A 27414-nucleotide genomic window follows, 5' to 3' on the forward strand; every position below is an offset into this window, starting at 1 on the left:
TTGGATACATTTTAATTTTAGCCTAGTAAGCACTCTTTTATGTTTTGACAATTATCATTAATATTTTATAACTTTGATAGTCAAATGAAGCCACAATTGTTCTACAAATGCCACCTATCTAAGATTTTGCTCAAGAGACCAGAGCTTGAATTTATGTCCCTGTGGGAATGTCTCCAAAGGGGGCAGCATGGAGGGACATTGCTGTAATTGAAGGTTAATGGTGACTGAACAGGAGCCCCTTTCTTTTAAGTAACTGTTAAAAGCAATTAGGATGTCTTTGTGTGTACTGAAAAGCAATTAGCCCATGACTCTCTTAAGAATGGGACACTTTAAATGTGAAACAGTAAGCAGTATAATCGCTTTAAGCAATGTAATGTCCATCTTTTGTTTTTCCTAGGGGTATTTGCTAGAGGAAAACGCCAAGAAGGTGCAGGCAGAAATCCAGCTTGGAGGTATCGAAGAACAGACAGAAAATCTGCAAAAGGAGGTACGTTCTCTACAAAAAGGTCCGGCTCATGGCAGCCTGCCAGCACAGCCCCTGGGAGCTCCTGGGTCCTACCTGGCAGGTTCACAAGGTTCTGATGAGATGGACACCGGACACCTGTCATACTGTCAGGCAGTTCTAACCCCATGAGCTCCTGGGCTGTGGTGGGCAAAGGCTCCTGATTGGTCACTGTCGCCACGCATGCTGAGGAAAAACAGGGTGGTCTGCTTTGCACTTGCCTTTTCCTAACCTGAGCGGTGCTTTGTGGAAGCTGAGCTAGACTCCTTTTCCTAAATCTAGTCTATCATGGAGTTTGTGAGGAGCTCCATCCCTTTGCTGAATACCAGCCCGCTTCATTCGTCTTCCCAGGCAAAGCAGGCCGTGTATCTCCTAAGGAGCATTTGTCTTGTCATTCAATGACACGGGACAGTCTATAATCAGATGCTAATGCGAATGACCCCATTTAGGGGGTCCAACTACCCTTTCACGGGGGTCACCTAAGACCATCAGAAAGCACAGATCTCTTCATTACAGTTTGTAAGAGCAGCAAGATCACAGTTAGGAAGTAGCGACTAAAGGAACTTTATGCCTGAGGCATCACCCCAACATGAGAAAATGTATTTTAAAGGGTCGTAGCATCAGGGAGGTTGAGAACCACACTGCAGTATGAACACAGGACACATCCTGCCCTGCCAGTCATTTAGACAGTTTGTAAAAACAAACCATCTTTTCCCCACGCTGAATGTGTCTAAAGTGAGTCTAATACCCACCTAGTCAAATTGGAGCCCAGAAGTATTAGCCTTGGTTTGTGATAGCATACCATTTTAGTTTGTTGCTTAAAAGAGGCAACCGCTAGGGTTCAGAAACGTGAATGGTACTCAGGTAACTCATCCGAGTCCTTTCTGTCTGCTCAGCTCGCCAGAGTGTTGAGAAGCCATCAGCAGGTGAACACAGCAATGGAAAGAACCTCCAATAGGAGTCAGGCCCTGGCCACGTTCCTCGAGCAGCTTCACAGAAACATCAAAGGTAGTGTGGGCAGACCCTCCACTGGGGACTTACAGACAGTAAGAGTCACGGTCACCATGTGATGTATGCGAACAGTGTGGGACTGGGCTTCCTAGGGCTAAGGGACTGGAACATCCCATGGAAATATCCAGGTCACAGGCTCTCACAGTGTTTCCCGTTTTATATTCTATATTATTATGCCTGACTCTTGGGTCTACATCTCCGGCCCTGCCACACCATCCATGCAACTTACGCATAAGAAAGCTGACAGGATTGGGGCTTCTGTTTGGTGCCAACCAACCACCCTTTCAGAGTACCTCTGCCACTCCACAGTCCCATTTAACACGCTGTTGTTGGTTTCTTGACTATTAGAAACTATCTGTGCTAATCATTCAGAACTGTGATGGGAGGCTTAGAAGGCACAGAACATGGTACCGATGATATTTAAAGGGAATGAGTAAGAGAAGGGTCAGAACAAGAATTGCTCAGTGAAAGAGTGGTGTCAGGTAGACACTGCTTAGTTATCTAGAAGATACTGTTGCAAAGTCAGTGTCTGCCCAGGCACTGGGCAACATGGTAGTGAACACAGAGCCAGCCCTCGTGGGTTTCTGAGTGTGGAAGTGATTTCAGAGAGCACTCGGGTGCACAGGGTGCTTAGAGGTCTAACCCAGCCTAGATGTTCAGTGTTGTCCTCACCAAAGAACATTCTACACACTTCCATTCACGGCTTTCTACCTAGAAGAGACTTACTCCCTAATGAATCTTCTCTGTAGAAATCACGGAGAAGGTGGCAACATTGAATCAGACCACAGGTGAAGATTTCCAGCCGCCCGTTTCTGCCCTTCAGAGCCTGCACCAGAACATTTCGTCTTTGCTGGCACTTATAAAGAAAAGGAATTTCACAGAGATGCGGCAGAATGCCACCCTTGAGCTCAAGTAAGTCCCGAGCGTTATCCAAACACCATCAGTGAGAACTAGGCATCTGAATGCTAGGGAGGGAAAATGGTGTTGAAAGTGATGTCTGAGAATTAATATTTCTAGAGAAGGGCCACTGCCCGGGAAAGGAGGGGTTAGTACCCCTCCAAATGTAGAAAAGTGAAATCAGTACAATCCATTCTGGTCCTGTGCAATGGGCCCCTTGCTGTCTTGACTTTAGATTAATTTTCCCTACCACAAACTAAGGAGCCCGGTGAACTGCTACTGTAGATCAATTACTAGGTAATCTGTTAAAAGGGAATAAAACCAGACCATAGGCTCTGGGACAGACGGGCACTGTCACAGTCACTGAATTGGTCATACAAGCCGTCATAAACCCTCATGCATGACCCTGGAGAATGGTTGTACACGGACTAGGGAGCTTTTGACTTCCTTCCTGGCCCTTTCTTACTTAGCTTTTCTCTCATACAGTTATTGGCCAACATCGTCTTTCTGTCAGGCAGGCTCGGGAGTGTTTTAATTGCTTACCCAAGTCTCACTAAAGCTCTGCTCTTCCTGGTAACATTCGAAGCGTTTGTAAATTTTGTTACTGTGAACTTGCCTGTGATCCATGTCTCAGGCAAGCTGTTTTTCTCATTTTTCCATATTGCTATGCGCTTTAATATTAAATATTTATAGTGCACGGTTTCTTCCTCTTCCTCCTATCCCTCCTCCCCTTCCTACTGCTTCTTCCTTCCTTCTCCCTCCCCTCCTCCATTTTCTTCTCCTCCCCTCCTTCTTCTCAATATCCTTCTTTCTCCTTTTCCCTTCTCCTTTGAGACAGGGTCTCATTGTGTATCACTGCTGGCCTAAACCTTAGAATTTTCCCACCTCAACCTCCTGAAAGCCGGGACTTCAGTCTGTGTTCCTACAAACAGATTGTGTCCCTGTTGCTGTATTTCAGGGTATTATCTTACCAGAGGAGACAGTAGGAACTGGATCATTTAATCAAATCATCTGTGTTGCATTAAATAATAATAAAAAAAAAGATGCACGATGCTAGGGCTGGCTACTCTCTGGCCCCAGTGGGCTCCTTGCCTCCATGGCTACCCCATGCAGAGACTGCCTATCTCCTGAGTGCCTCTCTTGCTTTGGACTCTGCCCACATTCCCAGCCATCTGCCCCCTGCGGTTATAGTCGCAACTTCCAGTAACACAGAAAAATCAAAACTCTTGTAATTTATCAATCAGATTTATGTCAGTAAATTCTCACCCCACCAAATGTCCACACGATAGATTCGGAGCCAACTGATATTGATAAGAGCTGACAAATTGTCCTGTAATCACCCATCCCTTATAGATATTCATAGCCACCTGTGGCTATTTAAAGCCACACGGATCTGGGTCCTCTTTCCCTTCCTCCATCTTCCTTCCTTCTCCCCTCTCCCTACTCTCTGTCCTGTTTCGAAAATTCTCAGCCTGCCTTTCTTTTTCACTGCCCAATCACAGGCCTTGCCTTTTCTTGTGCCTGCCCTCACCTGCACATAGACATCTGTTCTTTGGGGATGTCTCATGCTCACTTTCAGATTAATTCCACAAGCATGCTAAAACAAAGCACTATATGCTTTTCCTGCAACACGCACCTCAGAGTCATACCCCTCCCTTTGTTCTTGAGCACATTTTTTTTCTTTTACCCATGGCTTTGAGTAACTAGAACTTAAAGGGAATGGCTCGTGGTTAGATAGGGGTTTGGAACAAGGTCTCCTGGTCTAGTTACTTGGTTCAGTGGGCCTGGGGAGGCCCTGGGAAAACTGAACTGGGTGTTAGGAATTAACAAGGACCCAGCATGCCCATCTGTGCAGGGAGAATGTTGCCTTTGCCTTTGCTGCTTCCCCACGCAGCACAGAATCTGTGCCTGGGAAGGAACTTATTAAAGATGCGGATTCCCAGGCTGGTAGTCCTAGAGATTCAGTCATCCTGCAGGATGCCACCTTTCTCCCTTTGTTCACCCAACAGAAAGGATCGAGCCCCAGGTGCTCAATCTAACATGGTGCCAGGAGTTGGTGACACCCAGGGAACAGTAGAGTCTTTGTGCTGACCAGAACTCCTAGACCACGCAGGAAAAGTTCATGTTTGAGTACACATTTGAAGTAAGGCACACATTTGACTTAAGGCAGGGAAAGCAGAACCACCCCCTTAGCCCAGCCTGTCCCCTGACTGCCCCATTGGCTGGGTCCCCTGGGGGCAGCCTGCTGTATTACTGCAGCTCTCCTTCTGCTTAGAATAGAGCAGTAAGTCACAATCTACATTTCTTTCTTCTATCTATAACTGAAGCTGTGATAAAGGGGGACTCTTATTTTAAATAATGACCTTTCTAGCCTCCACAGATAACCTCTCTCCCAGTGTCATTATTTAGGATTACTTATCATCACATTACAGATTATAATTATTGTAAAATCCACGGTTGGTGCCTGAGTTTTGACACCTATACCAGTCATTTGCTTGCTATGTCAGGCCACTGTCACTTTCAGCTCAGTGCAACTCCCAGGCCTCTACGTGTAATTGAGTTTAGGGCCAGGCTTCTTTTAGGATGTATGGGATGAGAAATGAGATAGGGAGGGGTCTGAAGAATGGATGGGAAGGAATGCATGGGAGGTTCGCTAGCTCGTGTTTCCCAGCAGGGAGCGTGCAGTGGTGGTAGTATTTCTGCCTGGGAAAGTCACTAGAAATTCAGCATCCAAGGTTTTACTTGGGGCTGGTCATCCACAGCGCTCACTCACCTGAATGCCAGACTCCTGGTGGGAATCCAGGAGCTTGTCCTAAATCTCCTGGCTTGCACAGCGGGGCCACTGTCTTATCAGTTGGAGAAGTGTGGTGACACTTACAATGTTGCCCACTGGCCTCTCTGAAGCCAGCTTGCCACGTGACCTTGTCTGTACACACTGTAGATGATTCCTGGCAGCTGAATGAACCCCTTTCCCTGCTGGTGTCCCCACAGATGTTAAAAGATAGCTTCAGTACGGAAACGTTCTGAGATGAGTGTAGGAGAGGCAGCATGTACCGAAGGGACCAGTTCTTTACAAGTCTTTCCGCTTCAGTACACTGATGTTCGTGGAGAGTTTCCAGGGAGTGGGTGGCCCGAGGGGCAGACCTGAGCATGCTGTTCCTATGGAATCTGCCTAATGATTTCATGGGATTACAAAGAACAGCAATCTATGGGAAACCGCTATTCTACATGGCTTCCCGAGAAGCTGAGTATGGTGTCACTGATCCAGTTCATTTTGATCAGTTTGAGGCCACTGATAACGTTCAGGAAGGAATAGAAGAAAATCTACATAGACGGTACTATGTGCTTTTAATTTCAGCACCAGGGAGGCAGAGACAGATGGGGTTGAGGCTAGACAAATGGATCTCTGAGTTTGAGGCTAGCCTGGTCTACAAAGTGAGTTCCAGGCCAGCCAGGACAACACATTAAGATCCTATCTCAAAAACAATGAATGAATAATAAGAAAAGACGATTAATAAACCTTGTGTTTATTAATAGGGCCAATTGTATCTTTTAAGCAATTTGGACTTCAAAGTTTTTGTAAAAACTATTTACTCTGCCTCAAAAGACTTTTTCCACCCTATAAATAAGTTTCCCTGTTCATTCAGTTTCTTGCCCGGGTGCAGTTGCCATGGTTAACACAAAACATAGTCACCGTTCTTCCAGGTCCATCTTCACTGAGGTGGCTTATTTTAATTTCACAACTAAAGTGTGAGGAGAAGTTTGTGAATCCAGACAGCCTGCTAACCTAGGAAACAGTCAATGCGGCTGTAGCCATTGCTGTCCCAGGCAAGGGCTGGGGTGATGGCTTCCTGGGTAAAATGCTTACTGTGGGTCCTAGTTACCATTGCTGAGATGAAACGCCATGATTAAAAGCAACTGGGGGAGGAGAGGGTTTATTTCACTCACTTAGCTTCCTCATCACTGTTCATCACTGGAGGGACTCCAACAGGGCAGGAACCTGGAGACGGCCATGGAGGGGTGCTGCTTACTACTAGCTTACTCCCTGTGTATTGCTCAGCCTGCTTTCTTAAAGAACCCAAGACCACTGGCCCAGGGCTGAGCCCTCCCTTATCAACCACCAATCAAGCAATGCCTTACAGGCTTGCATACAGCAAGATCTTACGGGGGCATTTTCTCAGCTGAGACTCTGTCCTCTCAGAGGGCTCTAGCCGGTGCCAGGAAGACATAACATTATGCAGCATGGCGCGCAAGCTTGAAGACCTATGTTTGATTTCCCAAGAACAAGCCAGGCATATTAGCATGGGTCTGTGGTCTCAGTGCTCTTAGGGCGAGATGGGAAGTAGAAGCTGGAGAATTCCTGGAAACTTGCAGGCCAGCTTGTCTGGTGTATGGACAACAGAAAGAACCAGTCTCTAACAAGGTTACGAAGTAGGGATTAGCACCTAAGGCTGTCCTCAGCACCACATGTTTGGTATGTCATCCATTCGTTCCTTCCCTCATTGCACACACGCGCGTACGCGCACACACACACACACACACACACACACACACACACACAAACGCACACACATGCACACATGCACACCAGAAGAAGAACTGCCTCTGGTCTTAAGCAGTCAGGATGCATGCTAAACATTGTGATTCACATTCATTATCCTAACAACAAAGGACTCTGAGGCAGGAGATTTTTCTCTGTGAGCCTAGACCTGCCTCAAAAATAAAAAGTGAGTCGTCATAGGTCATTTATATTCCAAAAAGAAACTGAATGTGTAAAAATCCCACATTAGTATCTCAAGATGTTGTTTTTGACGTTCTATGTGAACCATCTCTATTCATCAGGGCCGCCAAAGATTTATTGTCACGGATTCAGAAAAGGTTTCAGAAGCCTCAGGAAAAGTTGAAGGCATTGAAGGAGGCCAGCAGCCTCCTCTCAAACCACATCGCTGACCTGCAGGCTGCAGAGGAGCTCCTCAGAGAAGCTGGGAGCAAGACCCAGGAAAGCAGCCTCCTGCTGCTCCTTGTCAAGGCCAACCTGAAAGACTTCAGGGTGAGTCTCAGTGTCTCCTCACTCCATGGGCCTGTTTGTAGCTAGCACCAACTTTAGTTTCTGACAAAGTGAGCCCGGTTACTGGCTTCAGCAGGTGCATTTGGTGCCAAATCGGGCACTGACTTTCTTTTGTGATATATCCTCAATGGGTGACTTTTGATGCAGGAGAAAAAGCTGCATGTTCAAGAGGAACAAAATCTGACCTCAAAGCTCATTGCCCAAGGAAGAGAATGGGTAGATGCTGCCAGGACTCATGCAGCTGCTGCCCAAGACACCCTAACAGTAAGTTACAATTTGGACAGCCATTGAGGTTTCCAGAGCAGCCGCACACCTCAGCTATGGGGACAGGCACACCAGTAGCTAAGTGTACATAGGTGTCCATTTTTATTTCTCCATGCAGCAGCTGGAGCATCACCGAGACGAACTCCTATTGTGGGCCAGTAAAATCAGGAGCCACGTAGATGACCTCGTCATGCAGATGTCCAAACGAAGAGCCCGAGACCTTGTCCACAGGGCGGAGCAGCACGCCTCTGAGCTGCAGAGTGCGGCAGAAGCATTGGACAGGTAAGACCGCACAGTTCTCATAATCCAGGAAGCGCTTGCTGACCCTTGATAAGGGAGAGCATGGCCAGTTTGGTTAGTGTTGAATCACTCTTATGCTGGGTTTTCGTGCACACTCATGCATGCACACTCCTGTGTGCCTGTGCCCGAGTGCACACGTATGTGTAGATGCATGAGTACTTAAGTGAATATGCATGTAAAAGCCATAGGACAACCTTGGATATTGCTCCTCAGGTTCCTCAGGTGAGGTGCACCTATTTTAAAACAGTCTCTTGTTGACTAGGAACTCATCATGTAGGCTAGGCTAGCTGGTTAGTCACCCTATCACAGCACTGGGTGACAAGCCACCATGCTTGACTTTTTTTTTCCCCACACAGATTCTGAGGAATAGAAGTAAGATACTCACGCTTCAAAGCATGATTTTTGCTGACTGAGCCTTCTCCCCCGTGGACCTTTATTCTGTCATGTAAAAATGAGATTCATATTCACTGGTGTGGCTTTGTTTCTGCCAACTTTCTTTACCATAGGCACGCATGCATGATGGGAACATGCAAACAGAATACTATGCTACCACACCAGGCCACCAAAGCTTGTTCACACCTATGGCAATTGAATGCTTTGCACATGAGCTGTCCAAGGATGCTGTGTTCTCTACAGATCTTGAAGTCCATGGTTCAAATGGAGGATGTGGCTGCCCACACTCTGCCTCTAGAAGTCTGTTTGCCAGTGCTAAAAGATATTATGTCCAATCATTGTTGCCTGCTGGTGTGTGTATGTGTGTCTGTGCATGTGTGTGTGTCTGTGAATGTGTGTATTTGTGTGTGCGCGCATGTGTGTGCCTCTGTGTGCATGTGTGTATGCATGCGTGTATGTATATGTGCCTCTGTGTATATACATGTATGTGTATATGTGTGAATGTGTATGTATGTATATGTGCAAGTGTGTGCATGCATATGTGTATATATTTATATATATATGTGCATGTGCATATGTGTGCATATGTGTGTATGTATGTGTGCCTCCATGTGTGCCTCTGTGTATGTATGTGCATGTGTGTGTATGTATATGTATATGTGCATGTGTGTATGAGTGTGTGCATGGGTGTGCACATGTGTGTGCCTCTGTGTGCATGTGTGTACGTATATGTGCCTCTGTGTGTGCCTGTGTTTGTATGTGTATGTACATGTGTGTGTGTTTATATGTGCATGTGTATGTATGAATGTGTGTGTGTGTGTGTGTGTGTGTGTGTGTGTGTGTGTGTGTGTTACCAACCAAGGACTGAAAGCACATCAGGCCATCACTCTAACATTGAGCTATATCCACAGTCCTCTTCTCACTTTTTATCTTGAGACGAAGTCTCATTAAACTGCTTAGGCTGGCCTCAAACTCACTGTGTAGCCCAGGCTAGCTCTGAATTTGTGATCCTCTTTGTTCAGCCTCCAAGTCTAGGCTAGCAGGCCTAGCTCATCTTGGGGTGTTAATTAGCTGGTGGATTTGTTTCTTTAAACTTTGTTTTAAAGGATGGATGCAAAAGGTCCAAGCATGGTAGGAACATTTGAAAATAGGAGACTTCTCCTCACTGAGAAAGTGTCATGAATGATTAGGTTATCCAACCAAAGGGATTAAAAAATTAACTCGGCAGACTATCAAGGAAGGTAGGTACTGGAATGAATGGCTGTGAGTACCATGGCAACCAGTAACAGAAAGTGGAGGTGGAGTCTGGGCTCCTCTGTATCCCCTCCTCTCATTCCTAAAAGAGAGGATATGCGGGCTCTATCCACAGCTAGACTAAAATCTTTATCATTTAGTATAAGAGTAGTGCAAGCAATTTGAACATGACAGTCAACATTAAATAGTGTTATTTCTAATTGATAAACTATTGGGTTTCCCAGATGGCGACAGACAATGATTGCTGGTGTCTGGCGCGGGAATTGACCAGTTCAGTAAAGTCAGAGGGAAAATGATCTCTCAGCAGGCAAAGACGTGTCAACGGTCACGGTTCATCATCCTTATAGGGCTAGTGAAATCTCACCCCTGCCGGATGGCAAACTCATAAACTATGTGCCTGCTAGCTAGAATGAAGCTCAACTGAAATATTTTCTGATTCTCCTGCAGGTGGATCTCACCAAATTGGGGTATGGCCTTTAGGGACCATCCTAGCACCCCTGTATGTGGTCAGAAAGCCTTTTGGAAATTAACAAGTGGGTTACTGGGAAGATTACAGCCAGTACACATTCAGGGGTACCCCAACACCAACTGGGAACTTAAACATGGATCAAGAGAGCAGAAGACAGGCAGTGGGGATTGATGGCATGGCTCTCTATAGGAAATGGCCATCGTGGGTCTCAGTGTTAATTAAAAGCCTTTCTGAGTGTTGCCCTGACAGGCAGCTTCCCAGAAATAACTTCTCTGTATAGAGGGGAAGCCACAGCTTGCTAGTCTTGCCTTCTTTTCTAAGGAGAAAGAAACTGAAAGGCTTTCAGGGTTAGTAGGCATCTACTATGATATGAGCATGTCCACTAATATTTTTTAAATTACATCTTGAAATAATGTTGATTCCATAGAGACCTTGAAAATGTTAGAAACGTGTCTTTGAACGCCACCAGCGCAGTGCATGTCCACACCAACATCCAAACACTGACGGAGGAAGCAGAGAGTCTGGCTGCAGATGCTCACAAGACGGCGAATAAGACAAGCTTGGTGAGAAACATCTGGCCTTCACTGTGCGTCTCCCTTTTCTGCACGCCATACAAGGTTCTGGAACACAATTCTTAACCTGTTTGAGCAAACCCCAAGGTTCAAATGACTCTTTCACCCAAAACCATTAAAAACAAAGACAAAAACAAAACACCACAGAGACTTATATTATCATTTATTAATGTTTTGTTTTGTTTTTTTTTCCGGAGCTGGGGACCGAACCCAGGGCCTTGCACTTGCTAGGCAAGCGCTCTACCACTGAGCTAAATCCCCAACCCTACATTATCATTTATTAATAGCAGCAAAATTGCAGTTGTGAAGTAGCAATGAAAATAATTTTATGGTTGGGGTCTTCCCAACATGTATGTATCAAATGGTTGCGGCAGTAGGAAGGTTGAGGGCCACTGCTCTAGAAGGTTTTTGAGCATATACTCAGCGGCTCAAATATATGTTTTCTCCACGTCCTTTCCTGGTGAAATCCATTTGTGATTTGTTTGGTTGATTGGTTGGTTGGTTTCGTTTGTTTGAACATATCATATGCCCGTTGGTTCTTAAATAATTTTGAGAGTATGGGTCTCACTGTGGTGCACAACATGGCCTTGAATTCCTCACTTGCACTCGAGTGAGCTCCTGACCCAGACTTGTGGGTAGTTAGAAATGACTGCACCACCCCATGCTATGTTTTTGGTCATTTTTTGCTTCTTTGTGAAGATTAACGACTACTATTAAAAACAAGGGGACATCTCAGTTGCCTGTGATAAAGACGGCGATGCTGTCCCAATAAGTACTTGGCATCTTTTACTCACAGCTGTGTAATAGCTGATTCCCCTCTTTATGTCCTTAAAAATGTCTCTGTGTTCCTCTTCTCAGACAGTGGCCTTTGCCTCCAGCTCTGAGGTCGGCTTTCTTTACTTGGAGCTCGGTTGATGCTCTTCTAATGGGGCTGCTCTCTCTGGGAGGTTCCTATGCCTGGACTGTTCTGTTTTTCAGATCTCAGAATCCCTGGCTCCTCGGGGGAAAGCAGTCCTTCAGCGTTCTTCCAGATTTGTAAAAGAAAGCGTCAGTACCAGGAAGAAGCAGCAAGGTCAGTTTGTGTCAGGATGTGAGGGGAAAACTCCCTCAGAGCAATATGGAGCTTCCTGTGTCTCTCTCCTTAACGCTGTGATTTCATCTCAAGTGAGCAAATCTTGTGGTGGAGGTACCGCTTACACAAATGTGCACGCTGCTCTTGACATTACTACCATTCTTCCTGGGGTGTTTGGAGTCACCTCTGATGACAAGGGATCCTCTTTTTTCCTCTCAAACTTCCCAATTTCTTGGTGAAATAGTTATATCTGATGGCATCTTTGCATTTTTTTCATCTGGAAACGATGATAGGCTCTTGTCAAAATGTCACTGGATTACATCATAAATGACAAGTCCTTTTACATAACCACCTATACCGTTCAAGAGTTTCAACAAGCATTTGTCTGGGACTGTAAGAGCTATTTAATAAGTGTAACATAAAATGGTGAGAATGTGTTCTATAAGAGAAAATAGGCAGGCGTGGAATTTTCTTAATGTATAAAATGCTTCTCACATTAATGCAGACAGTTCGTGAGGGTGGCAGGGGACCCTCTCCTAGCTCTATGAACCAAGAGCTGGACTTTACCGAAGCTGTCCAAACCAAGCATTGGGCCAGGGTGTTGTTTTTGTTTGTAGGTTTCTCTTGTGAGTGAGACAGTTTAGAACCTCCCCTGTCCTCTAAGTGTTAGATCTTCCCAATTCTTACTACCTCACAAGTGCTGGCGGGTATTGGCTTGAGTTTGCACAGGTAAAGGTCCTTCTAGGTCATTACGCTGTGACCTTCTTGCCAGTTAAAGTTCCGTGTTCTAATCATATCCTCAGAATGATGCTAAACGTGGCATCATGCTATGAACAGAAACTGTAAAAGCTTTGGTCCGACCATGTAAATTAGAGGAAGCCGGGATGAGTCCAGATTCAGTGGAGGGAACAGAGAAGAACTGATTGGCCAGAGTGACAGGTCAGAGGTCTTGACAAGCCAGACCACCATCAGGATTTGAGAGCTTTGAGGTGGCAAGTTCCAGCATGAGAAGAATTCCTGTCAGGGCAGAAGACGCTTTAAACATTTCTTCATCTCTGTGCTTTTGTAAATTTAGGCATGGAATTCAAGAACAAGTAATAGTGATAAAGACAATAGCAAAATAGATAAAATGATCAAATAAAAAACTCCAAAACCCATGCCCCTACCCCACCCCACCCCACATGTCTGTGATGAATTGTGCTAAGAATCACTAGGAAAACTCTGAGTGTTGAGGTGTCTTCACAAAGCTTTATGTCCTGTGGATGGCTGACAAATGATAAAGCTGTGTCTAGGCGGTGTCCTAGCAGACTGATCTGACGTGAGCGCTTCCTTTCTCCCTCACACAGGCATTACGTTGAAGCTGGATGAGTTGAAAAACTTGACGAGTCAGTTTCAGGAGCGTGTGGACAACATTACAAGACAGGCCAACGACTCCCTCACAGTACTCAGAGAAAGCCCGGGAGGTGAGCAGAAGGACGCTTCCTGGACTATGTATCTTCTCCTTGGGAAAGCATCTCACAGGAACATGAGGGAGTACTGCCTCATGGCTCATGGGAAGTGGAGCTAGAAGATTGATTAAACCTCAATTTGGGGAGGGATGTGATTTAGAGGTGCAGGTCATGAAACTTTTTAAAACCAGTGAATACGTCCAATCACACTCTGAAAGGTGTTATGATTATGCTCTTAAAAGACTAGCGACTTTTGGCCACCACTTTTAATTGCACTGAGGAGAGAGGGGCCTTCCAAAGAGGCCAAGTGTAGAGAAAAGAGAACGCACTTGCCCAGCAAGATCCCCTCGCTGTGAACACGGCGAATTAGAGGATTCCTATTGAGTGCTCTTCCTCCCTCAGATGAGGGAGCATATAAACTCAGCGGGTTGATCACTAATATTGATGATTTGGAAACACAGTTCTCTGAGGCTTTAAATGAGTCTTGAGTCAGAACCCCAATGAGCTGTGCTGCTGTGCCCCTGACTCCAGGCACCCCGTGGTTTGATTCTAAGACTCATCTGCTGCCCTCCTCATTGGGAAATTTCTTTTCCCACTTCTGATCCCCCACAGGAAAATGACCCTTCATCTATTTTAATAAAACACCTAAATATTCTTTATTCGAACTTACAGAAAAGTTGAGAGAGAAGTGAAGGACTGCATGGGGATTTTCTCCTTTATTGCTGGGGTAGGAGGGGCTGGGTACCATGTAGCCCAGGCTAGCTTCAACCTCACGATGGTGCTGTGCCTGCTTCCTGGTAGTGGAATTACAGGCATGTGCCACCATGTCTGACTTGACAGCTCTACATTTCCATGTGGCTTTTTTCAAGAATGAATTATTTGCTGTGTGTAACATTCTCAAGTCTCAACAGCACCATGTACACATCTTCAACCAGGTGTCCTTGAATAGCAGAATTCTTTCCCTTGTGGCCATGTCCTTGCTGAGTTTTGGTCCCTTGTGACTAAATACCACTTTGTCTTTCCGTGGCCATGCTGCTCTTGATTGCAAACTTCTGTTCCAGAATCTTCTTATCTGGACATTAAGTGATGTGGAGTGGCATATGTTTCCAGAAGATGAGAGAGACCTACAGAGACAGAAAGGGGCTAAATAGAGAGTTTGGGGCTGGAGAGGTGATTCAGTGGGTACCTAGAGGTGTGAATTCCATCTCTGCACCTACAGAGTGGAAGGGGAAAACATCTTCCCACAAGTTGGCCTCTGACCTCCTTATGTGTAGCATAGTACATGAACACACATGTTTACACATGCACACACTAAATATAAATAAATAAATAAAAATTTCAAAGTACTTTCAGCTTACCAACCATCCCCAGAATATACTAAGGGCATGGCCACTACACACTGCTTTTGTAATCACACTGTATAACTGAAATCATGTTCCAGAGAATTAAGTATCCAAATTATTCAATGGTCCTTGAAAAGGGGTGGTAGAACATGTGACGTGAAAACTTCTTTGACGAGAAAAGGAAAGAAGTCTTGTTTTGTATTCAACATGCCTGTCTCTGTAAAATGGCACACATAGTTCAGACTTCCTCAGTGCTTTCAGCAGGCCCACGCTCACCCATTTATTTATTATTTTAGGTATGAGAGAGAAGAGTAGGAAAGTCAAAGAGCTGGCAGTGGCAGCCAATGAGACTGCGGCGAGGACACTGGAGGACATGCTGGGTTTGAGCCTAAGGGTCTTCAACACATCCGAGGACTTGTCCAGGGTGAATGCCACAGTCCAGGAGACAAAGGACCTTCTGCATAACTCCACAATGACCAGTACGTCTGTGGCCCTCCTCCCTGTTTTGAAAGCCTGTAGCATGCCAATTGGGAGAAAGCTGAGTACACAAGGGTTTGTAGATTCAAATTTGAGAAGAGGGGCCACGGGGAATGCAAGCCGCCCGTGCATCCTTCATGTATCTCAGGGTTTGCTCACTCAGTTCTGCCTTATCCAGAGTCTTAATAAGGAACACACCTCCTTTTCACTCTCTTCCTCCTGCTTCACTCTTGCCAACCCCTGCCCCCTTGTCTTCATTAGCTATCTTGGCTGGAAGGAAAATGAGAGACATGGAAATGCAGGCCAACCTTCTGTTCGATCGATTGAAGCCTTTGAAAATGCTGGAAGAAAACCTGAGCAGAAACCTGTCGGAGATCAAGCTGCTCATCAGCCGGGCCCGGAAGCAAGCAGCTTCGGTGAGTTGGGCTGGGGGCTCCTAACACCGCAGCTGCAGAAGCTTCGGCTCCTGCCTCTCGTCCTGGAGAAGTCAGGGGGCACAGCCCTCTGTCACCCCAGATCCCCTGCCTGCACCCTCTACAGGCCCAGGTCGCAATAACCCATGTATTCTTAGGCTCCTCTTGGGATATTTAAATCATTTTTCTTGGAATCCCACTCACTTTTAGAGTATTTCAAATCTCATTTACAGGATTGATATATCGTTCATAGTTAATGCCTGACTCCACACCTCAGCCTTTATACCTGGAAGACATTAAGTCTAATGGCAGCATGTTATGCCGTTTCTTCTTTACTGACTTACCTTTGATACTGGGGGTACTCTCCAGAATGAGTAGGATGGGCCTTGTCCTCCGGGACTCTGAGAAAACAACTTCCATCCATTCAGATGGTGTGCAAGTCTACGTCTCTACATGCATAAGCTACCAGAGAGGTCAAAGTTGGGGAATCGGTTTGTACTGCCCATGGATCAATTCACTCATTCCAAACCATAGTAAGAGAGTGTACAGTGCTGTGGGGCCCTAGAAAAAGAGTGTGACCCCTGATCTCAGCTTGGCCTTTCTGAAGCTTTCTAGGTAAAGGCGCTCTGGGTTCTTCAAGAGTCTTCCCTTCTAGAAGAGGATGTAGGCACACACAGGCTCTTTCACAGACAGGCCAGGGAAATGTGTGCTAAAGTTGTAGTTCTAACTACCATGGCCAATACAAACTTAGAAGAGAAATTGATAGAAAATCTATATACAGATAATTATGAAGCAGAGCGATATGTAGTAACTAACCTCTCAATAGCTATTTCCTGAGGGGTACAGTGATATATTTCCCTTCCACTTTCATTGGACAAAGATCATTAACTACCTGGTGGGCCGGTGCTAAGACCCCCGAGTAACAAGGTATCCAATCTTACATGCTAAGAACCCACAGTAACAAGGTATCCAATCTTGTGAGAGTGAGACAGTTTCCTGTATAAAAGAGCTCCACAAAGGACTGGAGAGAGATGGCTCAGCTGTTAAAAAGTACTTACTGTTCTTAAGTAACCCGAGTTAGGAACCCAGCACCCAGGTCAGGTAGCTAGCTGGTAACTGCCTGTAACCCAGCTCCAGGTGCTCTGATGCCCTCTTATGGCCTCTGGGTATTCCTGTGTGCATGAGAACACACACACACACACACACACACACACACACACACACACACACACACACCACTTCAAAACCAAAATTTAATGAACTAAATCTTAACAAAACAAAAACCAAGAAAAACTAAATTTTTCATAGCAACCACACACCTATAATGTCAATCTGGGGCAAAGAGGATCGTGGTTTCAGCTCAAGGTCAGCCTGGTCTACATAGTGATACACTGTCTCTAAATAAGCCAAGAGAACATAGCCTATTTGGAAACGACTGTCCAGTATCTAAAGGGTTCGCCCAAAGAGTTTCTGTCTTGGTCTGCTGCCTTGCTCTGTGAAGCCCAAAGCATTACAAGTTCTGCACAGAGGAAGCTCTTGGCAGAGCAAGTCGACTGGCATCTGTGGCGTCCCGGAGAGCTGCCCACATGTGTCGCTAAGTCCCAGGATGCTGTTTTCTCCCTGTCAGATCAAAGTAGCCGTGTCTGCGGACAGAGACTGCATTCGGGCCTACCAGCCTCAGATTTCTTCTACCAATTACAACACCTTGTTACTGAACGTTAAGACCCAGGAGCCGGACAACCTTCTCTTCTACCTTGGCAGCAGCAGCAGCGTAAGTGATAGATGCTGGGTGTTTGGGAATTCAGGTGTTTCTTCTGTGGACACTCCACTGATGACAGCAAAACCACGATGGTCCTGAGATCGCTAGATTCTCCTACCAAGGAAAACCTTTGCTACAGTTGTAATGTCGAATGTTGTTAGAAATATTTAAATCTCAGCCTGAGATTTCTACCCTGCCTTAACTCTTTAAGTTCCCAGATGAAAGACACACACCCCCTTTACATTTACAATAGGCCTTAAACAACACAAGAGCTGGGCAGATCCTATTCTCTGTGCTGTTAGAATCTATTTCCTGTTGATATTCCCGAGTTATTACTTACTATGTTTCATCTGGGCTGTTCTTAACTCCAACTGGGCAGCCCTCGTGGCCATGCTCTCTTGACTCTTAACCCATGGCAGCTTCTCCTTCCTCCTCTCCTGCTCCTTCTCCTTCTTTGTGGTCCCCTCTGACCCCCAAGCCCACAAAACCTAAGCATCTCCTATGTCTCCTTTTCCCAACTATTGGCTGTGGGCATCTTTATTTACCAACCAGAAATAAGTTAGGGCCATGGTGTATATGCAGACTCATCTCTGGGACAACCAGGTGTTGGGGACCCGCATTTAGCGTTACCATAGATAGCAGGAGACCAAATATCAACAGTTGAATGTCAAATAAACACAGAAGTAACTGTCTGGGGTTTAGGCAGATGGGTCAGAGGGTAACTGTTTGTCTGCAAGCCTGAAAATCTGAGCTCAATTCACAGGAGCCACTTAAATCAAACCTGGGCCCAGGTAGATGTAGACAGTTAGATGTAGGGAGATCCTTGAGGCTTGCGGGTCAGCCTAGCCTAATTAACTGAGTCTCAGGTTTGTCAAAAGCCCTGTTTCAAAAGATATACAGCACTTAGGATACCTCAGGCTATCTTCTGGCCTCCTCCTGGACATGCGATGCTAATATGCACACATGTGAACACACACACACACACACACACACACACACACACACACACACACAGAGGAACATGCACATAGTGAGCAGCACAAGAAAGAAAGTGACATTTCTGATCAGTGTCCCCATCAGCCATCTTGTTGGTATACCGTGGGTGCATCATTCCTTGGTGGACTCAGGGTGATTTCCAGATAGCCAGGCATCGCCCATGGTCCCCAGAAAACAGGTTTCCTAGACAAGACCACTGCTGCTTCGGCTGTATCAGAAGGGTGCAAACCCTGGGAATGTCATAGAGGAGATGTTAAGATGCACATTTATTACCACAGATGTCTGCTCAGGAGCCAAGGAGGCAAGGTCACCTTGTGGCTCCTTAGTATGCCTTCTACACTCATTGGTGCCGTCTGAAGCAGAAACAAGCCAGTTCCTTGCCTAACCTTCCTGTGGCTTGGTGACAAGCCTTTGAGCATTCCTAGGACCTTCATAATAGTGAACAGTCTATCTGCAAAAGCACTAATGTCAGGTCTGCCACAGGACCTCCATGCCCAACCCCAGAGATGTGGCTACTTAGAGGCAGAAGATCGCAGAATCCTTGTGCTGGCTGTGTAAACAGCAATGTGTAACTCATTCCCCTCATCCCCCCCCCACCCCCGCAGTCCGACTTTCTCGCAGTGGAGATGCGGCGTGGGAAGGCAGCCTTTCTCTGGGACCTGGGCTCTGGCTCTACCAGGTTGGAATTCCCAGATGTCTCCATCAACAACGACAAATGGCATAGCATCTACATAACCAGGTAGCAGAGACTGTCCTCCAGCACCTCTCTCCTTTCAGTTGTACCTTATAACATGTCACTAACGTTATAATAAACAGGCATCGAGTCATTAGTAAAGTTGGATTATAAACAAATAATACTGGATTTATATTAACTATAAAAATAAGTTGTTCAAATTATAGAACCAATATTTTTTGTTGCCAGAAGCAAGGATCAAAAGAGGCATAGTTTATCTAAATTTATTAGGTAATTTTAATATTTATTTTCATTTTGCATACATTAGTGTTTACCTGCATATGTGCATAAGCACCGTGAGTACGAAGTGCCTTCAGAAGCCAGACGAGGGCATCAGACCCACAGGAACTGTACTTAACAGGCAGTTGTGAGCCACTGTGTCTGTGCTAGGAATGGAACTCCGGTCCTCTGCAAGAACAGATAGTACTCTTAACCACAGAGCCATTTCTCCCAGTCCCCTGATTATTTGAAAAATATTTTTAGAAAGTCCAAGTGACCAGCCTTGCAAAATGGCTCCTTCCATGGAAGAGAGGATTTTGTGAAAAGCAGCAGAAGGGGAGGGGAGAGGGGGATGAAAACGGAAAAGGTATTGTGTGACTGCAGGCTTTTCTACCCATGGCCCAGTTCCCAAATAAAGACTTGGAGGCATATTTATTTATTTATGAATAAATGCCAATGCCATAAGCTTATTCCCTGACTAGCTTATATAACGTATAAAACCCATTTAAACTATTCTGAGTTTCCCACAAGACTAATTACTACCTCACCTCCAGTTCATGAGTCTGACTTCCTCAGAGTCTGGGGTCAGTCTGCTGACTCTATCTCCCAGAATTCCCATCGCTCCCTGCCAGATGTCCCACCTCCTGGTCCTACCTCAGCTCATTGGCCACAGGGTTTTGATTAACAGGTGATGTTTCCGCACAGTGCACAAAACCATCCACCAAAGATATTTTCTCAAAATTAAAATACTAAGTCAAATTGTTCCTATTAAAACCCCTTCCTGGAAGTCAATTCATGTAAGCAGTCTCAGGCAGAACTCTCCCTTTTACCGTTCTGTAATATTGTGGGGTTTTGTTGGTGATGTTGTAACTATTGATATTATATTTAAAAAATAGTGTCATAAAGAAAGGAGTAATATTTTTTAGATATGGTTGGACTCGGTAATGACTCTCAATAGAGGGGAGAAATGTGATGAACTATCTGTTCCCAAGAGCTGCTTATCAGGATCTGGGGGAGTAAAGGAAAGGTTGAATAGCCGAGGTTGGAGGCAAGGAGGGCAGGTGGAAGTTGCCGGGGCAACCCTGGAGAGGCAGGTGGGGCTGTGCACGACAGGCATCCTTTTGCATGACATGATGTATGTGAAGTTCCTTCTGCAACTCTTTCTGGCCCAAGGTTTGGAAACATGGGGTCCCTGAGTGTAAAGGAAGCAAGTGCAGCTGAGGACCCACCGGTCAGGACAAGCAAATCTCCTGGACTGGCGAATGTTCTGGACATAAACAATTCGACGCTAATGTTCGTTGGAGGGCTTGGAGGTCAAATCAAGGTACAATAATTCTTGAAGGCCATCTGAACAGGAGCCCTGGCTGATATGCTCAGTGTTAAATATATCCTGCCCAATCCAAACATTTCTGCTTTTATTAGTTTTAATTTCAGCACTGCATCTGCAGAGCAGGGCTGGTTTTGCAAGGGCAAAGGGGTCATTTTTAATCCTGAAGACAAGAGACGTCAATGGTGCTGTTTGCCATTTAGACAGTCTTTTCTCCAGTGATGAAATAGGAAATTAAATACATCTATACTTCTGTAAAGTCCCTTTATCATCTCTTCTAGTTCTAGTGGTTATTGTGCTAATTAGTGTTTAGCAAGAGTGCATAGTATTTGTTTAATGACGTCAGCTAGTTGGACTGGCTTGGGAGGACAATCTGCATCCCTCTAGACTACTGACCCCTTAACGGGTCTGAAAACTCACAGCAGGCTTCCCCCGGAAACCAAGTGGATCCTTGGGAGATTGTCCAGAGCTAAGTGTGGCCATTCACACCTACAATCCCAGCATCCTCAAGGCTGAAGCAAAGAAACTGAAAATGTGAGGCCAACTTGTGCTGCATAAATAAACAAGCCTCTTTCTCATCCTCCCCCTCCCCACCCCACCCCCAAACAACAGAAAACAATGTAACTGTTCGCTCTTAGAAGAAATTGTTGCAAACTGGCCTTTCCATCCAATGTTCTCTCTTGGAATCTGAAGTGCTGTGTTTGAGCTGCTCGACAGTTAGGAGAATATATGCCTCACAGGCTAACGATGTGCATTATGTGTTTGCTTTTTGTGCCTTTGCACCAGAAATCCCCGGCTGTGAAGGTTACTCATTTTAAGGGCTGCATGGGAGAGGCCTTCTTGAATGGCAAATCCATTGGCCTGTGGAATTACATCGAAAGAGAGGGGAAGTGCAATGGCTGCTTTGGAAGGTAATCTGCCCAGGTTTGAATTTTCTGTTAGCTCTATACGCTGTATTCACGTAAAAGGCTATGTGTGGATTCTCAATTACAGCAGCCTTTGAGCTAACACCAGGTTTTGAGAACAGCTTTCTCCGGCTGCTGACTGAGGTCATCTACCAAGGTTTTCTTGGTGACTTTGGCTAATTTTTCTCTTTCTCTGAAGTTTGGTGTCTTCCAGACTTTTCTTATCAACCCCTACTCATCAGGGTCAGCATGCAATGTGTGTGTGTGTGTGTGTGTGTGTGTGTGTGTGTGTGTGTAAAACATTATAAATCTGAGAGAAACTCTACTCCAGTGTTCACCACTGGTCTTCCAACCAGAATGTAATACTAAGTTACATGTGAGCACCTGAAGGTTGCTTTCTTGACCCTTATTACAGGGAACCACAAGGTTTGCAATTGGTAAGAGCAGCTTTTACATGTGCAGTTAGTAAGTACAGCTTCTAAACTGTGATACACCTTTTTTTCTCATGCCATATGTCTGATCAAGACGTAGTCCCAGCAATTTAGTAACTCTGACGTGAAAACAGACCCAACCCCTGGACTCTGCCCCTCCTCTTTAGCCAATTTAAATGGCAGATGCTGGTTCTCCTTCACTGTGGTAAGGATGTCCATTTTGTGTGCATCCTCTGGTTTCATTCCTGAGACACCTGCCATCCTACCAAAGTTCCAACCCTGACCTTTGAAGCAAAGGCTGAGGAAAAAGGGTCAGGATGCCCCTGGGCTCTGTTTATCCTGGATTCACTGACGGCCTAGTCATCCTGCTGCTGGGCTGGAAGCCTCACTGCCTACAGGAGCAGGTGGAATGACTGGTTCAGACAATTTAGGACTTAATAAATATGTTTTGCTGGACACCAACTGAACAAATCTGGTGGCCATTCTTATACTACATTGACCAAGGTTTCGAACAACCCTAGCTTTGTAGGATATTAATACATGTTCTTTAAAAAGAAAAAAATAGTAGAGGGGCTATATTTGTCATACATGTTTGAAAAATGTTAAGTTAAAATATCAGCTATAGCCAGGTGTGGTGGCAAATGCCTTTAACCCCATGACTCGGGAAATAATGGCAGGTGGATCTCTGTGAGTTCCAGACCAGCGAGGGCTGCATAGAGACTCCATTTCCAAAGATAGATAGATAGATAGAATGATAGAGATATAGGTATATAGATAGATGTAGATAAACAGGCATAGATATTGATTTAGATAGATATAGATAGATATATAGATAAAGATTATATAGATATATAGATATAGATATTGATATATAGACAGAGATAGATATAGACAGATATATAGATATAGATATATAGATAAAGAGAGATAGATAGATATAAATATAGATATAGATATTATGATGTTGTCAGAGCTTTAAGTTCATTTTTAACATGCTAATGATATACAGGCTACCCCTACCTCACCAATGGGCTACAGTTGTAGTCTTTCCAAAATGCACTGAATCTCAAGCCCTTTATAAAAATGGGATCATTAGGAGTTGCTTCATATAGGATGAATTTGGGCCAGTGCCAATACATGCATAGACTGGTACTTGTGTCTGAGTTTCTAAAGTGACTGACTTCATTTTAGCCAGGCCCCTACACACACGTGTACACACACACACACACACACACACACACACACACACACACACACACACACACGATGCATCCTTGCTAAACAAAGCTTTAGTCCACACAAAGCCTGTTGCTGCAGACTGAAGGGACACAGTGTGCTCCAACCTGGTGTCCCTTACTAGTGTTATGTTGTGGGTACAGGCTGTCCTATTCCTCAGGTTAATGACTACACTTGGTTTATATTGCCAGCTAGACTAGTTAATTCCTCAACCCGTCTTTTTATGTGTCACTAGATACTCGTACACAGTATCAGCATTTTTCTAATTCTACCCACCATGATGGCTGTTTGCACGAACTCTCTCATGAAGCAGCTGGGCTCTGGCTGAAATGGGTTTGTCCTGCATGGAAAAGGCCTTGTGAGGCATGCTTGAGTGTCGTCTCCTCTCTGACACGTTTGGGACTGAGAGTGTTTGGGATTTTACATTTGTATTTTGGGATTTTTGGGTAATTGCACACATCGTAATGAAGTATCCTGGAGGTAGGATCCAAACCTAGACACAGTCTTTTTTTCATTTTTATCGAATATACCAAACGCAGAGCCTGAGATCATTCCACATATTTTAAAGCATTTTTTTCCTTGGGAAACAGACTCATAGTGCATACATAATTTCCCCCTCATATCATCTTGTCTGCCAGTGTTCAGAGCTGTTCTGACTTCAGAATACTTAGGCTTTCACACGTTCAAAGCCGCAACTTATCTTACGTTCTACACTCACTCTCAATGATGGAGATCAGTTTCTCCTGTGGCCTGGGATAAGGGAATCCTTTGTCCCCCTCCCCCACCCCCACCCCACCCCTCGCCCTCCTGTGCGTGGATGGTATTTCATGACTTCTACCTTGCAGCTCCCAGAACGAAGACGCTTCCTTCCATTTTGATGGAAGCGGGTACGCAGTGGTGGAGAAGGCTCTCCGTCCCACCGTGACACAGATAATAATTCTCTTCAGCACCTTCTCCCCGAATGGGCTTCTTTTCTACCTGGCTTCAAACGGCACTGTGAGTTTTCTGTGTCACTTGGCCTTCTATGTACAGAACCATTGCCCTGAGATTACCTATGTCTGCTGTTAAGCTTCCCTTACCAGAGGTGAACAAGTGTCCGTTCACTCCAGAAAGTGCACCCACAGAGCAGAATGATGCTTCCACCACGGCTTGCTAGGAGAAACAATAAGGTTTGGGGCTTCACTTACAGGAGGATGAAGGAGGAGTTAGTAACTGGAGAAAGAGTCCCCGAGAACAATGCAGGCCTGCGAAGTCTCTCCCCAGCATGGGTGATACTCCCAAACACTGCTGCATATAGGGGCCTGTCAGTCAGTTCTGCTCTTCATAAGGACCCAGCACCTAAGTCCACAGGAGCTGGAGCATTACCTACAGGAGGGAGTAAACCACAGAATCAGGTTGTTAGCTGTAGTCTCGGTTGAGACTCTCCACATTCTCTGAGGGAGCATCACCAACCTGATCTTGTCAAGGTCTCTGAGCCAGTTTCTACAAGCTCTTACTACTGTAATCTACATACACGTGCTGTATAGATTCTCATTTAGAAATCGCTCACCAATGAACACAAGTTCAGGAAGAACTATCAGGAAACACAGGAAGGCAGAGTAGAAGTGGTTCCAGACAGCACAGGCGGCATTCAAACACTCCCGGTTACTCTAGTTTAGGTAATGTCTTTGTTCTTTGTGTAACCACAGTGCCTTGCTTTTTAAAATTACTTTTATTATTACTTTGTGTGTATGAGTAGTTTCCCTGTCTGTATGTCTATATACCATAAGCGTGCATATTGCCCATTGAGGCCGGAAGAGGGCATTGGACCCCCTGGACTGGAGTTACAGATGGTTGTGAGCTGCCGGATGGTTGCTGGGAATTGAACACAGATCCTCTGCAAGAACAGTCAGTGCCCTCAACCCCTGAGCCATATCTCCAGCCCCCACAGTAGCTTCATTTGAATCTCATCTATAGGAACGGTCCCCTTTGTGTCTTGTGTGCTGGCCATTTTCAGAAACAGTCTACTTGTGACTTTATACAAAGCACACGAAGGCAGTCCGGCCCTCCTCCTAACATGGATTTTGGTGCTTAGCACTTAATTTAATGCTTGGTAATATTCCACAAAGCCGCTAGTGTTTTATGTGACAGACTAGCAGTGGGCCCAGGCTCAACCTAGTTTGACCCTTAGGGCTTCCTTCCATTCCTAACTTGGGTTGGGAAAACATCTAGAGATAAAGCCATATCTGCAGAGACGTCTTTCCTTCACAGAAGGACTTCCTGTCCATCGAACTGTTGCGTGGCAGGGTTAAAGTGATGGTGGACCTGGGCTCAGGACCCCTCACTCTTATGACGGACAGGCGGTATAACAACGGAACCTGGTATAAAATCGCCTTCCAGCGGAACCGGAAGCAAGGTAGGGGCACAGGGTGGACTTCTGTGGTGTTGGCCACCCCTCTAAGAACAAACAGCACTCCAAAACCAGTGGTCCCTATGTCCCGTTAGCATCACCCTCACCCCTCAGCCACAGCTGCACTCTTGAGTGGTTTGATTGAAAGCTACCCTTGCCTTTGGAATGAGAAACAATGGGATCTGCCTATTACCGGGAGAAGAGTCTAATTCCATTTGTCTGAGGCTTCAGTATTTCTCCTTAAATGCAGCATCAGAAACAAGAATCAAATTCATCCGGTTTTCTTTTACACACCTGCTCTTACTGTTCAGCAGAACATGTTCTGGGTCTCTGAACAACACCAGCCAAATTTGCAGGATCTGAAAGAACACGCCGTCATAAATGGGATGCGTTGACAGAGGTTTTTGTAGTGTTAACTGTCCCTCTCTTCCCCGTCCCGCTAGGACTGCTAGCTGTCTTCGATGCATATGACACCAGTGACAAGGAGACAAAGCAAGGAGAAACTCCAGGAGCCGCTTCCGACCTCAATCGGCTGGAGAAAGACCTGATTTACGTGGGCGGATTACCTCACTCTAAGGCTGTGAGGTATGATGTGAAACCGTGGGACGGTTGTGTGTAATTCCCAGGCCTCTGGGACCCAGCGTGAATGGTTCTCATGTCCTTGCCTCCAGGAAAGGGGTCAGCAGCAGAAGCTATGTGGGCTGTATCAAGAACCTGGAGATATCCAGGTCCACCTTTGATTTGCTGAGAAATTCCTATGGAGTGAGAAAAGGCTGCACGCTGGAGGTAGGAAGCAAGCGTGGTCATGGGGTCTGGATGGGTTTCCAAGGGTGCCTGGTGGTTTACCAGCATAATAATGCCACACGCTCCCATCCTGTGGGTGGGCGAGATGCAAGGGAGGCAGGCAGTCCCACAGCTGCAGGCCAACCTCGCCCTGCTCTCTCTCCCGTCACCAGCCTATCCAGAGTGTGAGCTTCCTGAAAGGCGGCTACATGGAGATGCCACCCAAGTCTCTGTCGCCAGAGTCATCCCTGCTGGCCACATTCGCCACCAAGAACAGCAGTGGAGTCATCCTGGCTGCCCTGGGCAAGGATGCGGAGAAGGCTGGGGCGTCTCAGGCACATGTGGTAAGTAGCTGTGACTCAGATCTAGAGCCGTCCTGAAATGTGTGTGGGGAATTTCTGCCTCACGCGTTTAGTGTAGCTGCTTACAAACGGTTATACACGGTTAAATTAGTGAGCGAAAGTTATGGCTGCCTAACGTTCTGCTCATGGACCCACGATTTCCTGAGTCGCATGATCAATGTCCCACTTCTAGGGGTGAATGAAAGGCTGCTGCCTTCAGACTAAAGCAACTCCTCAGGGCAGAGCCTGGGTTTCCTTGCATCTGCAGAGTGAAAGCTCTTTCCTTGCATACTTTGGGTGGTGGGGGGTTTTGTTATGAGTGTGAAGGGAGGAGAGAAGACAGAAGTGGCCCGTGACAGGTGTCCAGTAGGAGAAGAAAGCAGAGAAGACATTTTCCAGAGTTTGATTCCCCACAAGAGGGTGCCATGCAATCACATAGCTGAAGGAAAGTTTGGAGAACACTAGCCTGTGTTCTGGATGAAGAAGAAGGCTGTGCGTGTGCAGCTCACGGAACAATGTGCCCAGACGTGGCTGTGCAATACCATCATGCACCCTGCATGGTGGATACTGCTTCCTAAACATACATTATGGGGCGGGGGGGGGGGTGTTCAGAGAATCTGATTAAGCTGCCCAAGTTTCTTCAGTGAAAAAATTGGTCTCCTGCATCATGCAGCAGTAAACAGCAAGCAGGGAGCCTTGAAATAGAAATCTGTGATGGGACCACAGGGCCAGCAAGAGCAGGTTGCAGGGTGATGCAGGTCGGAGTGTAGTACATCAAATCCAAAAATACCAGCACTGATGGTGACTCTCTT

General features: G+C 45.8%; 1 protein-coding gene across 1 annotated transcript in view; it reads left to right on the forward strand.

Annotated features, from left to right (window-relative positions):
* Lama1 (laminin subunit alpha 1) overlaps positions 1–27414 on the forward strand; it is a 124069-nt gene that overhangs the window by 83276 nt on the left and 13379 nt on the right. The window contains exons 34-53 of the mRNA NM_001108237.3: positions 398–487; positions 1399–1510; positions 2263–2425; positions 7253–7460; positions 7626–7742; positions 7861–8024; positions 10586–10721; positions 11709–11802; positions 13149–13265; positions 14890–15072; positions 15332–15486; positions 17111–17254; positions 18844–18977; positions 20364–20514; positions 21304–21428; positions 23935–24085; positions 25340–25484; positions 25922–26063; positions 26150–26264; positions 26435–26605. Of these exons, the coding sequence (NP_001101707.2) occupies positions 398–487; positions 1399–1510; positions 2263–2425; positions 7253–7460; positions 7626–7742; positions 7861–8024; positions 10586–10721; positions 11709–11802; positions 13149–13265; positions 14890–15072; positions 15332–15486; positions 17111–17254; positions 18844–18977; positions 20364–20514; positions 21304–21428; positions 23935–24085; positions 25340–25484; positions 25922–26063; positions 26150–26264; positions 26435–26605 (2817 nt within the window). The remainder of the gene's footprint in view (positions 1–397; positions 488–1398; positions 1511–2262; positions 2426–7252; positions 7461–7625; positions 7743–7860; positions 8025–10585; positions 10722–11708; positions 11803–13148; positions 13266–14889; positions 15073–15331; positions 15487–17110; positions 17255–18843; positions 18978–20363; positions 20515–21303; positions 21429–23934; positions 24086–25339; positions 25485–25921; positions 26064–26149; positions 26265–26434; positions 26606–27414) is intronic.

The sequence above is a fragment of the Rattus norvegicus genome, chromosome 9, assembly GCF_021556685.1.
Source record: "Rattus norvegicus strain SHRSP/BbbUtx chromosome 9, alternate assembly SHRSP_T2T, whole genome shotgun sequence".
Classification (NCBI taxonomy): domain Eukaryota; kingdom Metazoa; phylum Chordata; class Mammalia; order Rodentia; family Muridae; genus Rattus; species Rattus norvegicus.